Source organism: Trichechus manatus, unplaced genomic scaffold, assembly GCF_000243295.1.
Source record: "Trichechus manatus latirostris isolate Lorelei unplaced genomic scaffold, TriManLat1.0 scaffold00024, whole genome shotgun sequence".
NCBI lineage: Eukaryota > Metazoa > Chordata > Mammalia > Sirenia > Trichechidae > Trichechus > Trichechus manatus.
Genome location: NW_004443960.1, coordinates 7,011,542 through 7,033,898, shown reverse-complemented (window position 1 = coordinate 7,033,898; position 22,357 = coordinate 7,011,542). Strand labels below are relative to the sequence as shown.

The following is a 22,357-nucleotide window of genomic DNA, read 5'->3' as shown; positions in this document are numbered from 1 at the left end:
TGTACCATGGACTGCCAAAAGAATGAACAAATCTGTCTTGGAAGAAGTACAACCAGAATGCTCCTTAGAAGCAAGGATGGCGAGACTATGTCTCATATACTTTGGACATGTTATCAGGAGACATCGGTCCCTGGAGAAGGACATCATGCTTGGTAAATTAGACAGTCAGCAAAAAAGAGGAAGACCCTCAATGAGACAGACTGACACAGTGGCTGCAACAATGGGCTTAAGTATAACCAAGATTGTGAGGATGGCACACGACCAGGCAATGTTTTGTTCTGTAGTACATAGGGTTGCTGTGAATTGGAATTGACTTGATAGCACCTAACAACAACAACAACATGACTGAAAGACTGGAGGTTGGAGTCCACCCAGAGATGCCTTGGAAGAAAGGCCTGGTGATCTACTTCCAAAAAATCAGCCATTGAAAACTCTATGGAGTGCAGGTCTACTGTGACACACATGGGGTTGCCATGAGTTAAAATCGACTTAGCAACAACTAGTTTATATCATCATTGAGTTCCTGGATGATGCAAAATGATTACCATGCTCAAATGCTAACTGAAAGGTTGGATATTTGAGTGCACCCAGAGATGACTTAGAAGAAAGGCCTGGCTATCTACTTCTTAAAAATCTGCTATTGGAAACCCTACAAAGCACAGGTCTACTCTGACACACGAGGTCTCCAGGAGTTGGAAATTACTATATAGCAACTGGTATAACCTCATTGGTTAATCCTGCTGGAAACCCTAGTGGCGTAGTGGTTAAGTGCTAGGGCTGCTAACCAAAAGGTCAGCAGTTCAAATCTACCAGGTGATCCATGGAAACTCTATGGGGCAATTCTACTCTGTCCCATAGGCTCATTCTGAGTTGGAATTGACTCAACGGCAACGGTTTTTTTTTTTTTTTTTTTTAAGGCAGAAGGCTTTAAACAAGAAAACTTATTTCTGGGGAGAAGAGAAGTGAAAGGAAATCGCCCAACTGAAACCACAGACGTGGGTGCCCTTCCTTGTCTGTTCCTCATTCTCTGAGCCTCTGGCCTGTCTTGTTCTCCCCTGCCAGGGATCACGCCCCTTCAGGACAGTATTCCTGACACCTCTTGTCTCCTGATGTCATGATCTCTCCCAGGGCTGACCACTCCATGGTGCCCAGGATGCTCCCACTGATTGCACGCCCCTCCTGGGCACAAACCATGTCTGACTCATCTCTGTTTCCCAGCAAAGACCTGGCACACAGTAGGTGTTGATAAATGTTTTCTGAACTAAATGTAATTGGGATCAATTCCCAAAAGGCAGATTCTCTCATTTCCATTGTTTAAAAATACCACGGATTTCCCCTCATGCATTATGCATCACAGAAATTAATGTATCCAGAAATGTTTTCTAATGTGCAGTTTCCACAGGCTTTCTCTATTCAGCATTCTGGAACTCTGCACTGGGAGAAACAGCCAGCGGCATTTCTAACAGGAAGGTTGGAAGTTTGAGTCCACCCAGAGGCACCTTGTTGTCTTCCTCACTCCCCACAACCAACCAAATGCCTACATCACACTAGTTCATGTTGCCATCTCTTGTCTGGACCATAGCAATAGCCTCCTACCTATTGTTTTATGCTGTTATACTCCTCTCCCATTACTACTTCCCTCCTCTCCATTTTCCACCCAGAGTCAGATCATTCCTCAAATGCAAACCTAATCATGCCACCCTCTTGCTTAAAACCCTCCAATGGCCTCCATTGCACAAGGGATGGATATACAACTGCCCACTACGGTTTCAAGGCTCTGTAAGTGTTTCTCATCTACCTCTCTATCTTCATCTTGAATCATCTTCCTCCACCAACCCAGCTGACATTCCTTCATCTGAATATGCCAAGTTCTTTCCTGATGGTGGTGAGGTGGTAACTGGTTAACGACCAGCTCTCCACAACCCAAAAGCAAAACAGCCCTGATTTGTAGCACTGCCAATTCCCATGGTGTAAATTCTCTACCTGAGGCCATTTCAAGCTATTTACATGACACCCCTGCTACAATCAGTTCTTTCAAGCCAGTGCAAGTTAGTTTTAGCACAACACTGCTTTCATACTTGCTCCTCCTTCTACCTAGAACATTCCTCACCTTTTTCCTGGCTATGGTTCACTCATTCTGAGTTTAAAAGTCACTTCTTTAAGGAAGACTTTATTGAGTTTGCAGGCTGACTACATCCCCATGTTATTTGTTTGTAGGAGTTCCTGGGTGGTGCAAATGCTTAAGTGCAAGGCTACTGGGCAAAAGGTTGGAGATATGAGTCTACCCAGAGGCACTTTGGAAGAAAGTCCTGGTGATCTACTTTGGAAAAGTCAGCCACTGAAAACCCTATGGAGCACAGTTCTACTCTGACACACATGGGGTCGCCATGAGTTGGAATCTACTTCACAGCAACTGCTTTTAACTGTCAATGCCTCTCTGTCATGGTATTTCCCTCAAATGCAGTTATTTAATTATGTGAGTGATTTTTCTTTGCTTGCTTGTTTTCTATGTTTTGGACTAGACTGTAAGTTCCTCCAAGGAAAGCCCACGTCTGTGTGATTCACTCTTGTAACACGTCTTGCAAGGAATTCTAACAGCATGCGTTTCAAATAGTAGAAGCTCAAGAAATATTCATAAATAAACGAATGATGTACAATTGTTGAGTATCGACCTTGTACACAACACTGTGCTTGGCACAAGAATAAAAAGGATGAATGCGATACAATCGTGTCCACAATGTCTTTATAGTCTTACCCCCTGGAAACAAACAAACAAAACAACAATTACCATCAAGTCTACACCGACTCATGGCAACCCCAGGTGTGTTAGAGTGGAACTGTGCCCCACAGAGTTTTCAATGCTTGATTTTTCAGAAGTAGACAGCAAGAATGAAGTTTTGAATTATTGTAAAATTATTAGATGTGCGTTTAATAGGTTAATGTGTGTATGGCATATAGTTGTTATTGTTAGTTGCCATTGAGTCGATTCTGACTCATAGTGACACCCTTTGACAGATTAGAACTGTCCCATAGGGTTTCCAAGGCTGTAATCTCTATGGGAGCGGATTGCTAGGCCTTTCTCCCACGGAGCAGCTGGGTAGGTTAGAACCGTTAACCTTTGGGTTAGCAGAGAAGCACTTAATGATTATACCACCAGGACCCCTTATGACATATGGTAAGAGTTCAACATTTTTTTTTGTTTTTCTGAATGCCAAAGAAAAGGATAACTCTTTTTTTTTTTAATTGTACTTCAGATGAAGGTTTACAGAGCAGGCAAGTTTCTCATTAAACAATTATACACATATTGCTTTGTGACATTGGTTGCCAACCCCATGGCATGTCAACACTCTCCCTTCTCAACCTTGGGTTCCCTGTTACTAGCTTTTCTGTCCCCTCCTTCCTTCTTGTCCTTGCCCCTGGGCTGGTGTGCCCATTTAGTCTCATTTGGTTTTATGGGCCTGTCAGAACAGTCGGTGGTGGTAGTCAGGCTCCATCTAGTTGTACTCAACTCAGTCCGGTGGAGGCTGTGGTAGTTGTGGTCCATTAGTCCTTTGGACTAATCTTTCCCTTGTACCTTTGGTTTTCTTCATTCTCCCTTGCTCCTGACAGGGCGAGACCAGTGGAGTATCTTAGATGGCGGCTCACAGGCTTTTAAGACCCCAGACACTAATCACCAAAGTAGAATGTAGAACATTTTCTTTATAAACTGTGTTATGCCAATTGAGCTAGATGTTCCTTGAGACCATGGTCCCTGCAGATGTCAGCCCAGTAATTTGGTCCCTCAGGGAGTCTGGATGTGTCTATGGAGCTTCCATGACCTTGCCTTGAACAAGTTGTGCTGGCTTCCAAAGGGATAAATCTTGAAGTCATGCATGGCATATAAAAGGAGCACCAACTGTGGTTTTGAGATGGTGTCTGGAAAGGTTTTATGGAGGAACACAGAGGCTGGAAGTTAAGAATCAAGATTTCATAGAATCTCCCACAAAGGCAATTACAAATATCTTCAGAATTTAATTCCAGCATGGAAGGCCTCCTTTCTATCTATTGAGCATCTTTTCAGATGCCATCTAGCCCAGTTCATTTTCAAACTAAGCGGAGGTTTCAAAACCCCCCTGCGTTTCTGGGCTGCGACATCCAGTAAAAAGTCTGCGAGCGTGACTCACCAACATCCCCACTGTGAATAAAAATGATGTGGCCCCATTGCTTACATCTGGGCAAACCTAAGTGACTGTGAAAGTAGACCAAGCTCCCAGCAACAGCAAGTGCCTGTGAGCCCAGTAGCCCCGAGCTGGCCCATGGAAATGATGGGGAATTCAGTTCCAGAAGGGCTGTCTGCAAAGTAATCCAATACATACGGTGTGTGCATTATTATTGTATTATATTGAGTAATATCACATTTAAGGAGATTTCATAGCATCATAGCTATGCACAAGGGAATATAAAAAGTGGTTAATAAAATAGAGAAGTACAATTTCCCTTCAGTGTTAGTGATGCTCCTATTATACACAGAATAATAATCAGAGGTCCACTTAGCTTGACTTGGGAAGTTCTGGATCTGTAATTACCTCATGTCTACAGTGTCATTACCAAGGGCTCAGCCCCAACGTTAGGCCACTGTGAATCCTCAGAAAACCTGCAGAACTCAATAGCCAAGCTGGAGAAGGAAAATCACAGGGTTTCCCAAAGCCGCACACACACAAATGCGTGTACGTTGAGATGTCTGTGCAGCCCAGGGTTGAATCTATGCTAGAATTAATGTGCCACATGAAACCCAGTTCCTGCTCTCTGGGTTTTCCCTCTGCAGTGGCTGTGGGTATTCTCCCACCCTGTGCACCCTTATTTTGAAAAGGAAACGTGATTTTTTTTTTTTTAGTCCTACTCTTGGGCTTCCCTCTGCAGAGCCTGCTAAGGCTGATGGCAAAGAATTCTCTGCAGATCTGGCAGGAGCAATAGGAGATGTTTTAATGAGTGTTTACCAAACACTGAAGGAGCTCCGGTGGTGCAATGGTGAAGTGTTCGGCTGTTAACCAAAAGGTTGGCGGTTCAAACCCATCCAGCAGCTCTGTGAAAAAAAAGGCTGGCGATCTGACCCCATAAAGATTACAGCCAAGAAAACCCTATGGGGCAGTTCTGCTCTGTCACATGGGGTCACTATGGGTCAAAATCGACTCAATGGCACATAATGACAATAACAACCAAACAGTGACCTTGAGTGGCTCTAACTAAGACTCAGATGCTCTTCTGGAATCAATTGTTCTCAGAGCTGCAGGAGAAGTGATCCTGGGGCTTGGCCTGCTCTATCTGTCAGCTCCAGAACTGGGCACAGGTTGCCTATTTTAGTTAAAAGTTGGTTTTGTCTGCATCTATGTATTTAGAGTCCGTGGGTGGTGCAAATGGTTAACTTGCTTGGCTGCTAACTGAAACGTTGGAGATTTGAGTCCACCCAGAGGCACCTTGGAAGAAAGGCCTGGGGATGTACTTCCGATAAATCAACCACTGAAAGCCCTATGGAGCACAGTTCTACTCTGACACACATGGGATCGCATGAGTTGGAACCAACTCGATTTGAACTGGTTGGTTGATTATGTACTTAGAGAGTTCCCATTGTGTGCTGGAAAGGGTGGTGCCTTTGGCATCAGCCAGAACTGGGTTTGAGTTCCTTGTACATCACTTCCTGATGGTATGATCTAGTGCTGGAGCAATGATTAAGTGCTCAGCTACTAACCAAAAAGTTGGTGGTTCAAACCCACACAGCAGCTCCATAGGAGAAAAATCTGGCAATCTGCTTTCGTAAAGATTAGAGTCAAGACAACCCTGTGGGGCCGTTCTACTCTGTCATGTGGGGTTGTCCTGAGTTGGAATCGACTCGACAGAAGCCAACAACAACAACTCTGAGACTCAGTTTTCCTTATCCATAAAAGAGGGTAACATCATTGACCACTGGGTTTAGCATGAATGGACTTAAAGCATGAAGGCACTGCAAATACTATTATTGGTTACTATTGTCATTAATAATAACAACTGTAGTATTCTGTCTAGAACCTCAGAAAAAAGCAATGTTTGCTAATCCTGATTTGGTTTAAATCGAGCCCCAAAGTGATAAAAGTTTCTGTTCCAAAGAAGAATTTTTTTTTTTTTAATATTTTATTGTACTTCAGGTGAAGGCTTATAGAACAAATAGTTTCTCATGAAACAGTAGTACACATGTCGTTTTATGACATTGGTTAACAACCCCACAACATCTTTAACCCTCTAAATTCTCAACCTTTTTTTTTTTTTTTTTTTGGCGAAAATACACATAGCCAACGATATACTCTTCCAAAAATTTCTACATACACAGTTCAGTGACATTGACTACGCTCTTCCAATTGTGCTGTTATTCTCACTTAAGATGAAGGCTTACAGAATCAAAGAAGAATTTTTGAAAAAATAGAAATAATGTGTGTGTGTGTGTATGGATGTGTCTGGGTGTGTGTTTGAAGGAGAAAGAGGATGCTCTGTTTCTGATATAATAACTCTAACATTCACTTAAGGAGCCCTGGTAGTGCAGTGGTTAAAGTGCTCAAGTGCAAACCGAAAGGTCAGTGCTTTGAACCTACCAGCCTCTCCTCGGGAGAAAGTTGTGGCAGCTCGCTTCTGTAAAGATTTACAGCCTTGGAAATCCTATGGGTCCATTCTACTGTCCTGCCGGGTCGCTATGAGCCGGGATTGACTGGCGGGCAGTGGGTTTGGTTTTTTTTTTTTGGTTTGGCATTCACTTCTTGTTGCCGTGTGCCTTTGAGTCAATTCGGACTCATAGCAACCCTATATCCTGGCATTACACAAACTTTTTCTGTTTTTTAATCAAGGTTCCACATAGAATACCAGATTGATAGAAGGGAAAGACTAAAATAAATGCAATTCGTTGGTCAGGGAAGTAATTGGAAATATTTCATTTAAAAATAACCCAGAAGATGCAGAGAATCCAGAGCAGGATGTCCAACACGAATGCCTGCGTGGGCCAATCCAGGCATGTAGATGGGGGCGGTAAGCTTGGGGAAACACTATAGGGAGTGGTGGCGACTATAGCAAGATCTTGATGGGCAGCCAGACCTCCACTTCAGCATCATTGTCGTGTTTTGTTAGACTTTTTCACTTTTCAAGCAAAGACACATTTTATTATGAAATATCCCATTTTTAAATATAGACAATTAATTTGATTTGTAAGCACAACAAACCAGGCCTGAAGTCTGAATAAGCCAGCAGGCCAACCACATGTAAACTTTGGCCTAGATCGGGGGGGTCAGCAAACTTTTTCTGTAGAGGACTAAATCATAAATAGCTTTTTACTTTGCAGGCCATCTGTTTCTGCCACAGCAACTCAACTCTGCAGTTGGAATGCAAAAGCAGCCATAAAAACAAAACAAACAAAAAGTCATTGCCGTCGAGTCGATTCCACCTCATGGCAATCCCACGTGCTGCAGAGGACAGCTGCCCCACTGCGTTTTCTTGGCTGTAATCGTTATGGAAGCAGATCTCCAGAAGTCTCTTCCTTGGCACCACTGGGTGTGTTCAAACTGCTAACCTTTAGATTAGCAGCAGAGCAAAAACTGTTTGCAACCCACAGGGATCTTAACGCAGCCATTGACAATATATAAACAAATGGATATGACTGTTTTCCAATAAAACTTTATTAAAACAAAATAAAAAGAACAACAGGCAGTGAGCAGGACTCAGCCCACGGGCCACAGTTTGCCAACCCCTAACCTAGCTACTTAGTGCTGATTCTAAAGGCCTGGAGATGGCTAGAGAGAAGAGGGAAGAGGCAGGACTGGCTAGGGGGCACTGGGTCTCCACTGGCTGCTGGACCAGGCAGGAAGAAGGCTCCAGTCAACGCCTCCAACTCCTCTTTCACACCTTTATCCAGGTCCCCTCCATTCTACAGTGCAAAGAGCTTAAGACCTCAAATCCAAGGATTAATATACCTCACCTTCCTCATTTCCAAACTCCTGTCTCGGGGATCCAAGAAGACTTTGTGGGGCTCATCCCCCAAGTCTGCTCCACCCCCGTCGGCTCTTTGCCTTTGTGTAACCACTGGGTGGATGTTACCCAGAGACACTGACTGGGACCCCAGGCAACTCCTCGAATAATTGCTAACCTGACTCCCACTTGCAAGCCAATTAGAGGGAAAGGGGGGACGAGACCCACCTCCTGTCACTTTGCTCTGCTCCTACCACTGCTTTTCTTAGTAAAAAAAAAAAAAAAAAAAAAAGAAAGAAAACCAAACAATGGTAGTTAATTTCTTCCCCTAAAAAAGGCCAGGGAACAATCTATTTAAATTACAGTGCTACGATGTGAAGCAAAGATGCAGAAGTCAAATACAATTTGGGTTATAATTAGCGATTTCCTTGTAGCTCGTTTCTGTGGGAAATCCAGGCTTCCTTTAGTCAGCTTGCCAAATGGCTTAAACACCCTTCACTTTACGGGGCAAGGGACTGGAAGCCACGGGGGGGGGGAGTTTTGGGAATGGAAAGTGTGTGTGTGCGTGTGTATGTGTATGTGTGTGTGTGTGTGTGTGTGTAAGAATTCAAAGAGTTCAGAACTATTTGAAGAATTATGGGGACAAAAACTCTTTAGGATATTTGTCTGCTATGATATCACTATTAAAACAGTTAGCAGGTAATGTCATTTGGGTAAAATAAACTACTTTTGATGGGGAAGTCACACAGTGGGTTTGGAATCCACCAGATCTCGGTTTGGATTTACATTCCTCCATTTATTAGCTGATAAGGCAGTGGTGGCCCAGTGGTGGAATTCTCACCTCCCACGTGGGAGACCAGGGTTCGATTCCCAACCAGGGCACCTCATGTGCAGCCACCACTCATCTGTCAGTGGAGGCTTGTCTGTTGCTAAGATGCTCAACAGGCTTCAGCAGAGCTTCCAGATGAAGACGGACTGGGAAGAAAGGTCAGCAATCACGTCTGAAAATCAGCCAATGAAAACCCTACGGATCACAGCGGTCTGATCCGTGTCAGAGCATGAGGATGGTGCAGGACCAGTAGCATTTCATCCCGTTCTGTATGGGGTGGCCATAAGTCGGGACTGACTGGACGGCGGCTAACAAGTACAACACTTAGTAGTTGTGTGACTTTGGACAAGTTACTTAACCTCTGTCTCCTTGTCTGTAATGTTGGCATCATCAGACCTACCCCTCGATGAGTTATGGAATGTAAATACCACAGAAAACACAGTTTGTGCTCGTGGGAAACCTTAGGAGGGAGTGGGCAAGAGTGTGGACTTATTACTGGTCACCATGGATGGACTGGCTGGCATTGAGTCCCAGTTCTGCCCTTAATGGCTTTGTGACTTTGGCCAATCTCCTTGATTTCTCTATGCTCTGGTTCTCTCACCTAGTAACAATATTAATTATGGTACCCACCTTCCTGGATGCTAGGAAGGCTCAGTCAGATCATGCACAGTGTATCGAGTGTGTACTCATTAAATGCTGATTATTATTATCCATATGGTATTAATAAATGATAGTTGCCTTCTCTTTTTCTTCTTCCTTTCAGCCCAAGAAGTTTCCATTTTTTTCTCCCCCTCTTCCAGTCAGGACGTACATTAACATTCCCTCCTCTCAAAAATAGGAGCCCTAGGCTGCTAACTAAAAAGGCTGGAGGTTTGAATCTACTAGCAGCTTTGCAGGAGGAAAGATCTGGCGATCTGCTCCCATAAGGATTACAGCCTGGCAAACCCTATGGGGCAGTTCTACTCTGTCACGTGGGGTTGCTATGAGTTGGAATGGACTCAGTGGCATACAACAACTCTCAAGACAACAGGGTAGCCCATATTCTTTGAACTGTATTATTTGCAACTCCAATGTCTGTTTGTTTTGAAGAAAGAAAACTAACTTTTTCACTTCTAAAACAAGCCTGCAACACTTAAGCCTTCAAATTACGTTGGTCTGGATGGCTTGGTTTGTTTTGGATTGTACAGTCTGCAAACCTTGATTTATTAGAGAACTAACCTCTCCATGTAGCTTTTGGCTCCAAGACACTGAGATGGCTTTGAAGTCAGGTCCACGAGAGCCCGGGTTCTTTCTGTGCCTGATACTGGAGGGATGGCTAATTCTCTGGGCTGTAATGACTGCCTCAGTGGAGCCCAGGAGGCAGACAGCCAAGCCAATGAGCGTTTCCATGGAATCTCCAAGCTGCTTGGCTCACTGCTAGGGGAGGGACTGGTGACCCTTCTACAAGGGTCCTTCTTCATGAGCGTCTGCCTGTCTGAGAGTTTGCACAGTGGCTGGGGCTGGTTTGGACCTAGTTCTATAGCAAACCGAGACCAGTTGCTGTGGAGTCAATTCCGACTCATGGCGACCCCAAGTGTTTTAGAGTAGAACTGTGCTCCATACAGTTTTTACGGCTATGGATTTTTGAATGCACATTGCCAGGCCTTTATTCCAAAATGCCTCTGACTCAGTTTGAACCACGAACTTTTGGTTAGTAGTCAAGCGCTTAACTGTTTGCACCACCAGGGACTCTCAGTTCTACAACAAAGGCTGTACTTCACAATCAGGCAGGCTCCCCGCTCTTCAGTGATGCAAACTTGGAAACCGAGACCCCTCCAGTAAGAGTGAACTGACCCAGGAGTGACTGGGGCTGGAACTCCCATTGACACAACCCCCAGGATCAGCATGAGAGGCAGGGTACAATAAAGACTCCTTTTAGAAGTCTGGGAGCCATTGTGAGAATAAGGCCCACTGCAAGAGCCCTGGTGGCGCAGTGGTTAAGAGTCTGGCTGCTGATCAAAAGGTCGGCAGCTGGAATCCACCAGCTGCTCCCTGGAAACCCTATGGGGCAGTTCTACTCTGTCCTATAGGGTCACTATGAGTCGAAGTCAACTCAATGGCAATTTTTTTTTTTAAGTGGCTGCCAACCTCTAGCTAGGAACCAAAATAGAATATCAGAGAGAAGTGGAGCCTCAAATTGTATAGCCTGACTTGATCCTAAAGACAGTGTCATGCAGGCTTTGCCTAGTTCAATGCAGAGACAACTCTGGGTAAGTGAATTCTGAAGACCACTACACAATCCAAGAGACAGAGGGAAGACAGGCGGGCCAAAGCAAACAGAATTCACAGGAAGGGGCATTTATCCCAAAGCACATGGAGAGGACAGAGACAGGAGCAAACAAGAGGCAGTACCTATGTCCTTAAATCAAACGTGAATCTTAGGAAAATAGAACTGGTGTTGACAAAACAACTCAGCCACATTGTCATCTGAAAAGACAATTGTGAAGCCACAGACACATGTTACTGGAGTCTGCTCAAGGCACAGGTGTCAAAGAAGAGCACACTCTAACTCTGTAATGTTGCTCATGCTTGGACCTGCTATGGACTTTCCCAGGGTAGAGGGGTGTCTCCCAGGCAAAGCATTCCTTTCTGCAGTAGCCATCCACACAGAGAGCACCCAGGGTGTGTGCCTGGGCCTGCCAGGGGCATGCCCTCTGGGCTTGGAGCCCTTAAGACCTTTGGCCCTGGGATCTGGCACGCCTGGTTTTGCACTCTACCAATACTGCAAGTTACTGTCGAGTCCACTCTGACTCATGGCAGCCCCATGAGTGTCAGAGTAGAACTGTGCCCCACAGGGTTTCCAATGGCTCATTCTTCACTCTAAAAACACCCACTGCAATCTATTCGGTACCAACTCACAGCGACCCTAGAAGGTAGACTAGAACTGCCCCATAGGGTTTCAACGTAGCCAATAAGTAGATTTACAGCCTTGGAAACCCTATGGGGTTGTTATGAGTTGGATTTGACTCAACAGCAGTGGGTTTGGGGTTGTTCTGGTTAATCTTTACGGAAGCAGACCGCCACATCTTTCTCCCGCTGAGTAGCTGGTGGGTTTGAACCACCGACCTTTCAGTCAGCAGCCAAGCACTTTAACCACTGCTGAGCCACCACCAGGGTTTCTTACTTATTGGCTAAACTGACCTTCAGCAAGTTACTTGCCTTGAGTTCCTCATCTATAACATGGGGACGATGACATTTTATACATGTATTTGTTTTGTTTTTTAGGAGAGAGGTCAAGATTGCTTGAGATCGTGCATATAGAGTGCTTAGTTAGAACACAGCCTTCATTTCACTGAGCAGTAACGATTATTTTTGGGATTGTTATTCCCTGATTCCTGTTTTGACATAGCCGTTGCTGTTGCTGGGTGCCACTGAGTCAATTCCGACTTAAAGCAAGCCCACGTGACAGAGTAGAACTACCCCATAGGGTTTTCTAGGCTGTAATCTTTATGGAAGAAGATCACCAGGTCTTTCTCCCATGGAGCCACTGGCGGGGTTTAACCTTTCAGTTAGCAGCCAGCCAAGCGCTTAACCGTTGCGCCACCAGAGTGTCTTTTGACATAGCTACTTACTGTACTTTTAGACACGCATCCCTCAATGATGTCTTCAACCTTTCAATGTAAGCATGTGAGATGCGAGTCTCCCACAGGAGAAAGGAACTCCCCGAAGTTCTGTAATCCATCATCTGATGGTTGTTTAGAAGAGGAGAGAGAGAAGGTTTGGAGAAGGGCAGAACCGCAGTAGAGGACAGGAATACGTAGGAATGATAGGAAGAGAGGTCAAATGACCAGTCCACGATCCTTCAGCTGCTAAGTGATGGAAGAGACGATCAAACCCTGACAAACCCAAAGTCCAGGTTCTGAACTGACCTGCTTCTCTAAACTGGTGAGCAGGGCTGAAATCAGCCTTGGGGAGAATTCTACATCACATGCGCTGGTGTCAGGCGCTGGTCGTCTAAGCTGACGGCCAGCAGACCTTCCAGGGGACAACACGGAGATTGAGGAAAGAGTCTGGGCTTTGACATCAGGCTGACATCAGGCATCAGGGTGAGGATGCCAACTCCACCACTTCCAAACTCACAACATCCTTTCCTCTTTGTCCCTCTAGTTCCCCACCGTACAATGGGGGTACTGGAACTTTGAAAGGGTTTGGTGTGAGGTCAACGAGATGGGGATGAAGGAGTACCAGGTATGATCCATGGAACATAGCAGGCCCTCGATCAGTGATAGCACATCTTTCCTTTTCTTTTACGGACACAAGACAACTCTGAAATTGCATGGTTTTCTTTTGTTAGAGAGAGGGGAAGCCACACCGAAGCCCACACAGTCAGAAAGGCCATGAACCAAGAGCTGGATTATGCACAGTGTCGGGCAAGGGTGTGGGCAAAAGGCCTTCTCAGGTACTAGTTGGGGGAGTACAAATTGGTGCCACCTCTCTGTAGGGTAACTGAATGATGTCTGCATTATAAATCTATGTACCTTTGAACCATTCACACCCAGACACACAAAGGTACACAGAAATATCTGTACACAGCTGTTCACTGTGGCCTGATCGAGAATAAAAACAATGCAAAATCAACCCCTGAAACTTCCTAAATTTCATCAGTGGGCTAGCCTTATACGCAAGAACGCACAGAGACATGAAAAAGCACGAGCTGGATCCCAAAGCTGCAATACAGAAAGGTCTCCAGATAAATGAAGAGTGTCAGTGTAGATGCTTAAAAAAAAAAACCATTGCCGTTGAGTTGATTCCGACTCATAACAACCCTAGATGCTTGGTAGATTTCAATTCTGCTATTTTGAGAATGGAACTAGTGAGAAGATAGAAGATGTAGAGATACAGATTGTTAGAGGCAGACAGAGACAGAGAAAGAGCAACAGAGAGAGAAGTAGATAAGTGGGCATATGCTTGTATCTGCATAAAACATTTCTGGAAGGAAATATAAGGACATGGTAACTGTTGCTGTTTCTGGCAGGAAGGCTGCAAACTGAGGTTGTGGGTATTGGATAATTTTAGTTTTCATTGTATACCTTTTTTTTTTACTATTCGGCTTTTTTAATCAAAGCCTGAATTTCTTTAATATTAATAATAGCTAGTCAACAAAGAGGAGGCCTGGTGGCACAATGATTAAGCACTCTTCTGCTAACCAAAAGGTCAGTGGTTCAAACCCACCAGTGGCTCCTCGGGAGAAAGACCTGGAGACCTGCTCCTGTACAGATGATAGCCTAGGAAATCCTATGGGGCAGTTCTACGGTGTCACATGGGGTCATTACGAGTCAGAATCAACTTGATGACATCCAACAACAAACAAACAAAAAGAAATACATTGAACAAGCTTTCCCTCTAGTACCTCAGTTACTTAACTGGCTTCAAAATCAGAGCTGGTGAGTGAATTTAGTCAATCACAAAAGGATAAATCTTGTATAACACCACTATTACAAGAATTCAAGAAAAGGTTTAAACACAGAAGAAAACATTCTTTGATGGTTACAAGGGTGGGGAGGGAGAGGGGTCTTCACTAACAAGATAGTAGACAAAAATTCATCTTAGGTGAAGGGAAGGACAACACACACTACAGAGGAAGTCAGCACAACTGGACTAAACCAAAAGCTGAGAAGTTTCCTGAATACAATCAAACACTTTGAGGTACAGAGTAGCAGGAGTGGGGGTCTGGGGACCATGGTTTCAGGGGACATCTAGGTCAATTGGCATAACAAAGCTTATTAAGAAAATGTTCTGCGCCCCACTTTGGTGAGTGGTGTCTGGGGTCTTAAAAGCTTGCAAGCGGCCATCTAAGATGCATCAACTGGTCTTAACCCACTTGGAGTAAAGGAGAATGAAGAACATCAAAGACACAAGGAAAGTATTGGCCCAAGAGACAGAATGGGCCACATAAACCAGAGACTTCATCAGCCTGAGACCAGAAGAACTAGATAGTGCCCAGCTACCACCAATGACCTCCCTGACAGGGAACACAACAGAGAGTCCCTCACGGAGCAGGAGAAAAGTGGGGTGCAGAACTCAAATTCTAGTAAGAAGACCAGACTTAATGGTTTCACTGAGACTGGAGGGACCCTGGAAGACATGGCCCTGGGACTGTCTGTTAGCCCAAAACTAAAACCATTCCTGAGGCCAATTCTTCAGACAAAGATTAAACTGGACTATGGGACATAAAATGATACTCTTGAAGAGTGTGCTTCTTAGCTCAAGTAGATACATAAGACTAAACGGGCAGCTTCTGTCCAGAGGTGAGATGAGAAGGCAGAGAGGGTCAGGAGCTGGTTGAATGGACACGGGAAATCTGGGGTGCAAAGGAGGAGTGTGCTGTCACAGTATAGGGAGAGCAACTAGGGTCACATGACAACGTGTGTATAAACTTCCGTATGAGAAACTAACTTGAATTGTAAACTTTCACTTAAAGCACAATTTAAAAAAAAAAAAAGAAATCCAAAATTAGAGCTGACATGAAAAGGTAAAGAACGTGAAGCCATGAAGCTATCATCAACCAATGTCTTATTTTCTTACAGGTGTTAATGAAATCTGGAGACTCAGCAAATATGCAGTTGGAAGCAACTGAGGCTAAAGAAGGCCCTGGCTCTTTAACCAGCTCTTCTCCCCAGAGTTCGGGGACCTGGCTCCAGGTCTGTAGTCTCTCTCTCATCAAGAGCTGGTGGAAGGTGGTGGGAGACTTTTAAACAGACTGCAGAGGTGTTAAAAATAGAAGTTAAGTTGCTATTGGAGATACATGGAGAATTCACTCCTTGCAAATCTCTAATTATAATATGTCAAGAGTAAAATACCCTGTCAGGAGCTGTATCTAATATAATCCAGTATTGACTCTGTCAGCACAGTGATCCATGAGGTGTTTGGAGGCTGACATTAAATAGAAATTCAGCAGAAAAATGTCCTGCAGGGACTCGGCTCAGCCCTTGGGGAGCTGAAAGGATGACCCGGTAAGTCTTTGCTGTCTGCGCTTCACTCAGCACTGGGTGCAGCCTGCTTCCCTTTACAGATTCCAAACTTGGTGCTAAATCTTGTGCATATATTAGACGCTCTTGGAGCCCACCAGATGGAGGGATGCTTTCTCTTACCCAAAATGACCCCATTTCCCAAGAAGTGATGGCCTCCACAGTGCCCTTAGAATCCCATTAAGCACTATATATATAGCCCTGGTGGGACAATGGTTAAGCACTTGGTTGCTAACCAAAAGGTTAGTGTTTCGAGCCCACCCAGTGGCTCTGTGGGAGAAGGGCCTGGTGATCTGCTCCCATAAAGATTACAGCCTAGAAAACCCTATGGGGCAGTTCTACTCTCTTCTATAGGGTCACTATGAGTCAGAATGGACTTGATGGCACACAACAGCATAGATATATATATGCAGAGAGGGAGCCCTGGTGGTGCAGTAGTTAAGCTTTTGGCTGCTAACCAAAAGGTCAGCAGTTCGAATCCACCAGCCATTCCTTGGAAATCTTATGGGGCAGTCAGAATCGAATGGATGGCAATGGGTGCGGGTTTGTTTGTTTCTGTGTGTGTATACACACACACACACACACATACACATATTTAATTATGTTGTTAGGTGCTGTTGACTCAACTCCAACTCATAGCGACCTTATTTATAATGGAACAAAATGTTGCCTGATCCTGCAGCGTCCTCACAACTGTTGCTATATTTGAAACCATTGTTTTGCAGCCACTGTGTCAGCCTGTCTCATTAAGAGGGCTATATATGTGTTAACCACCGCCCATTTCTCAGTTTGTCATACTGTGGTGGCTTCTGGGTTGCTGTGATCCTGGAACCTATGTCACCAATATTTCAAATACCAGCAGGGTCACCTATGGTGGACAGGTTTCAATGGAGCTTCCAGACTAAGAGACTAGGAAAGACCTGGCAATCTACTTCACAAAAATCAGCCACTGAAACTCTCTTGGATCACAATGGTTGATCTGTGACTGATCATGGGGATGGTGCAGGACCAGATAGCATTTTATTCCATTGCCCATGGGGTTGCCATGAGCTGGAGGCTGACTTGATGGCAGTCAACAATAATACAGAATGAACTCTCTCATGTTACTTCTGTATCTTTGTACACGTACTCTTCCTTTTCTTCTATTTCAAAAATTCACTAACTTCCCAAGGTTCACAGCAGCTTTATTTGAAATAACCCAAAATCTGGAAACAATCCAAATACCCATCCACGAGAAAATGGATAAACTCATGGTGGCATATCCATACAATGGAATACTACTCAGCCATGAAAAAGAAGAAACTACTGATACATCATGTGGTGATATGGAGGACTCTCAAAATAATAATGCTGAGGGAAAGATGCTAGAAAAAAGAGCACGTAATGTTTCATTTCATTTATATAAAATTCTAGAAACTGCAAACTAAGCCATAGTAAAAGAAGCAGATCAGGGTTTGCCTGGGATGAGGTAGATAGCGGGGAGAGGGGGATTCCAAAAGGGTGTGAGAAAACTTCTGGCAGTGGTAGATATGTTCATTATTTGATAGGGGTAATGATTCCTGAGGAATATGTGCATTTCAAAACTTACCAAATTGTATATATATGCACACTTTACTGCATGTCAGTTATACTTCAATGAGGTTGAAAAAAATAATAAAGTGTTTTTTTCTCCTTTCCTAGACTACCTGCTATATTCTGTCTATCTACCCTTGGTCCTATTACTTCCTGTCTCCTCTGGAACATTGCTTTTGCACGGTCACTTTCTTTCTTGTGTCATTGCTTTCTTGTATCTTGCTTCATGTTCCCCCGTCTCCACTCCACGTAGGTGACTTCCCTTTGGCTTTTAAGAAAAAAAAGAACCTGAACCAACAATCCTATAAACCTCCTCCTGGACTTTTCCTTGTGTACACCAATTCATCTCTTACGGAATTGTCTGTTACCTGTAACCAGAATGTATACCCCGACCCTGATTTCAATGCAGACCCCTTAGAAAGTGTTTTATCTTGACACCATCATAAGTAGAAAGATCTGGTGATCTACTTCTGAAAAATCAGCCATTGATAACGCTGTGGAGCACAGTTTTACACTAACACACCTGGGTCCCCCATGAGTCAGAACCCACTTGATGGCAACTGGTTTCTAGAATTTGTTGCATTATTACAGTTAACAGAACTCAGATCCTATACCCTCTAGTGGACTGAGAGCTCTCTAAGAAAAGAGAACATATCAGCTCACTGCTTTATGTCATTGCAGTGCCGGGGACATTGTGGCCACTCAATATGCTGTTTAAATGAATTGTGTTGATCTCTAAGGAGTTCTCATCTCAACTCCCCAAATGGATTGGGATTTCTTTTAAGGGAGGCATCATTAACCCTTTCTTTTAAAATCTAATCTAATAAATCTTCTGGATTATAGTCTTTTCAGTGGCTTCCCATTGCTCCCAATGTGGAATTCCAACCCCTTATCAGACTCACCAAGGATCCCTGGTGGTGCAAAGATTAACCATTTGGCTGCTAACCAAGAGGTTGGTGATTCAAACCCACACAGTGGCTCTGCTAGAGAAAGGCCTGGTGATCTGCTACCATAAAGATTACCATCCAGAAAATCCTATGGGGCAGTTCCACTCCGTCACGCGGGGTTGCCAGGAGTTGGAATCGACTTGACGGCACCTAACAACAACAATTGGACCTACCAGGCCTGCAGGATATGGTCCCTGCTGATCTGTTTGCTCCTATTTCATCTTTTGCCACTGTCCACCCCTCCAGCTTTTCGCCATAACCTGGACACTGGCCTCTTTTTAGTTCTTTGAGTGAGCCAGTGGTCTTTCTCACCTGGTATCCCCTCTGTCTAGAAAGCTCTGTCTTTTCAGCTTCAATATGACCTCCTCAGAGACACTTTCCCAGTGGGCTCATTTTCAGGTAGCATCTCCACTCGTGCTTGCCCTCTCATAGCGCCCATCATCTTGTCCCTAACAGCACGTACCACCCTCTGTGGTGACACAGCTGTCTGATTCCCACATATACTCTCGGTCTCACACCACGCGAACAGGAGAGAAAGGATCATGTCTGTGAGGCTCAACCACATCACGCAGCAGGAGTCTTGGATCGTTTATTGTTGTTAGGGGCTGTCCAGTCCATTTCCAACTCACAGTGACCCCATGTGACAGAGTAGAACTGCGCCCATAAGGTTTTCTCAGCTGTAATCTTCACGGGATCAGGAGTTGCTGGGTGGGTTCAAACTGCCGACCTTTCGGTTAGCAGTTGAGTGCTTAACCTCTGAGCTGCCAGGGCTCCTCCCTGGACGGCAGTAGACACTTGATAAACATTTTTGAATTAACAAATAAATGAATAAATTAATGACTCTTCCACAGCAGTTAACACAGTTCTGGGACACACGGAGGTTTAATGAATAATGCCTGATTAGACATCTTTCTAGTCTTAAAACAACCAGCTTCAACCCTACCACCATTGCTTACCAAAAAATGACCAGCAAACAAATAAACATCAACCCCATTACTGCCATCTGGTCATCAACACAACAGTAATAAACACCTGCTGAACCAGCACACCAATTTAATTCTCCCATCCCTAAGTGAGGAGCTCTGGTGATGCAGTGGTTTAAGCGTTTGGCTGCTAACCAAAAGGTCAGCAGTTCAAAGCCACCAGCCACTCCTTGGAAACCCTATGGGGCAGCTCTATGAGTCAGAATGGACTCAACGGCAGTGGGTTTGGGTGTTTGGGGAATCTCTGAGTTATAGTAGCCAGATACAAAAAAAAGGCAACAGAAACACTAGTCGCAATCGTCAAAAGATGGAAACAACCCAAATGTCCATCAACTGATAGCTGCATAAACAAAATGTGGTCCATCCACACAAGGGAGTATTACGCAGCCATGAAAAGGAACGTGCTGATACACGCTATGACCTGGATGATCCTCGAAACTTTACGCTGAGTGAAAGAAGCCAGACACAAAGGGCCACATATTGTAGGATTCCATTTATATGAAATGTTCAGAATAAGTAACTCTCCAGAGACAAAATGCAGGCTGTGGTGGTCATGGGCTGGGGTGGGGGCAGGCAGGAGTGGGACTGACTACCTAATGAGTGTGAGGTTTCTTTTTCGGGTGATAAAAAATGTTCAGGAACTGGATAGTGGTGGTGGTTGTACGATGCTGTGAATGTACCCAATGCCACTGCATTGTACACCTTAAAAACGTTTAACCAGTACACGTTATGTGTACTTCACCACAATACAATAAAAGAAAATCAAGGCAATAGATCATCTGAGAATGTACATGGTTTAAAAAAAATCTCCAAACCTAATCTCTGAATGAATGAGGTACCAACCATCAAAATTAGTCAGCAGTTCGTCGCCTTTAGTTAAAGGAAATAGGACATGCTTCAGACCAAGAAACTTCACAAACTCCAGAAACTTTTTCAGAGGCCTGGGGGCAAGGGGAAGAGGCAAAATGCCTTCTGCCTACAAAATGCTCTAGACTTGAGGCTTGGCGCACCCAAGCTTCCAAAGGATTCTGCAGAGCGAGGTTTTCCGTGTGGTCTATCTATGCCTTGTGGTACACGTGACCGTCTTAGATGGCACACAAATGAACACTGCTTAATTTTAATACTCACCTATTTTTGTTTAAGGTCGTCTTTGAGCAAAGGGCGTGAACACTCGTTTTCATTATGGTGGCGATCTAATGTTTCTGTTTTATTTGTTTTCTTTTATTTTTATTTATATACAATAACATTCACTCTTTTGGGTGCACAGAGTAGTGTACCACCACCCTCAAGATACAGAAGGGTTCTCTTACCCCTCAAAATTCCATCCTGTTGCCCCTATATAGTCAACACCTCCCTCGAACTACAGCTGAGCTAGGAAGAGGAAGGAACTAGTGATACACACAGCAACATGGATGAATCTCAAATGCGTTAGGCAAGGTGAGAAAGTCTGGACTCAAACGCTGGGGTAGGACAGGGAGAGACTGCAATTGGATGTAAGTTTGCTTTTGGGGGTGATGGAAATGTTCTGCAGTTATGCTGTGGGGATGGTTGCACCACTTGGCAAAGCTACTAAAAACCTTTGAATTGTACACCTAAAATGGGGGAATTTTAGGGTAGGGGAATTATATCTCAATAAGGCTTTTAAGGAGCCCTGGTGAAGGACAAGTTAAGCTGCTGACCGAAAGGTTGGTGGTTCCATTCTAACCCACCCAGTGACTTAGCAGGAGTAAGACCTGAAAATCTCCTCCCGTAAGGATTACAGCCTCGAAAACCCTATAGGGTAGTTCTGCTCTATCCGTGGGGTCACTATGAGTCAGAATAACAAGGTTACATACTGTATGATTCCATTGAGATACCACTCAGGAAAAGGCAAACCTTGTAGGAACGGAAGTAGATAAATGTTTCCCTTTACAAGTAAAACGTCCTTAATGAAAAACGTGTTGACTTAAATAACAGGAGAGAATGCAGGTGGACCAGGTCAAAGTGTGAAGCGGGTAGGACGAGGAGTCCTGTAGGGGTTGCTTTGCGGGGACTGGTCCTCAGCTGGGCAGCCCAGTGGATGGTCGTGCGCCGCCGCTGTCATTCCCGGAGCTCAGGGGCCCCTGCCCCCCAACCTTGGAGAGCACCCACCCCCGCCTCGGCTGCACCTCCCTGCACACCGCGAGAGGAGCGCGCGCACTTACTGTGGCGGTGCCGGAGACAGTCTGCGCACTCGTGTCCGCTGCGCTCTGCTCTGAGTGCGGCTGGGCGGGAGGGTACAGGTTTAACGTGTGCTCGGGGACGGTGGTCTGGCCCGTGTACTCTGGCGCGGGATGGGGGTGAGGGGCCGTGTATTCCGCGGGGATGCCGTTCTGAGGGGGCGCAAACTGGGCCGAAGCATAAGGCTGGGCCATTGTGTCAGGGGCTGCTGCTGCTTCCTGGTTACCCTGGAAAACCAAAAACGGGAAGAGGGAGAGAAAACCGTGAGTGGGCGCCAAGCACAGCCATTCCCCACACACAGAACCGCAGTTCCCTGAACACTTCTAGTGTGAGCACGCGCTAACAGTCTGTGGTGGGCCAATCCTAGTGCAACTTCATCAGATCCCATGAGGAAACAGTGGCCATCGTTGACCCCCATTTCACAGATGCAGAAGTCGAGGCTCAGAAAGGTGAAGTCATTTTCCCTATGTCATTCAGCCCGACATCCAACGACCGCAAGGGTCTGGGCCCTACAAGTTTGGATTTTTTTTTCTGGCAGATCCTCCTTGATTCATTCCCACTTTGGAACCAGTGAGCAAGTCATTGTCTACACTGGCAGAAGAATCTTGATTTGAGCCTTAAAATGCCAGGAGGGATGAAATGGAGCATGTGTGCGTGTGTGTTTTTTAAGTACTAAGACTTCTTTGATAACACTTTATGAAGTCTCTCTTTGATATATAACCTCTATACTGAGTTTTCAGCACTTGTTAGGTGTATTGTTCCGTTGTTGTTGTACGGTGCCGTCAACTCCGTTTTGACCGACAGCAATCCCATGTGATGTAGTAGAACTGCCCCAGAGGGTTTTCTAGGCTGTTATCTTTA

The 22,357-nt window shown here is 44.9% G+C and overlaps 1 protein-coding gene across 7 annotated transcripts in view; it reads right to left on the bottom strand.

The window, feature by feature from the left end:
* The window catches only part of RBFOX1 (RNA binding fox-1 homolog 1), a 1,254,735-nt gene that overhangs the window by 191,281 nt on the left and 1,041,097 nt on the right, over positions 1 to 22,357 (bottom strand). For all 7 annotated transcript variants that reach the window (XM_012554607.1, XM_004373237.1, XM_004373236.1 and 4 more), the window contains one exon: positions 21,481 to 21,723. In XM_012554607.1, coding sequence (XP_012410061.1) covers positions 21,481 to 21,723 — 243 coding nt within the window. The remainder of the gene's footprint in view (positions 1 to 21,480; positions 21,724 to 22,357) is intronic.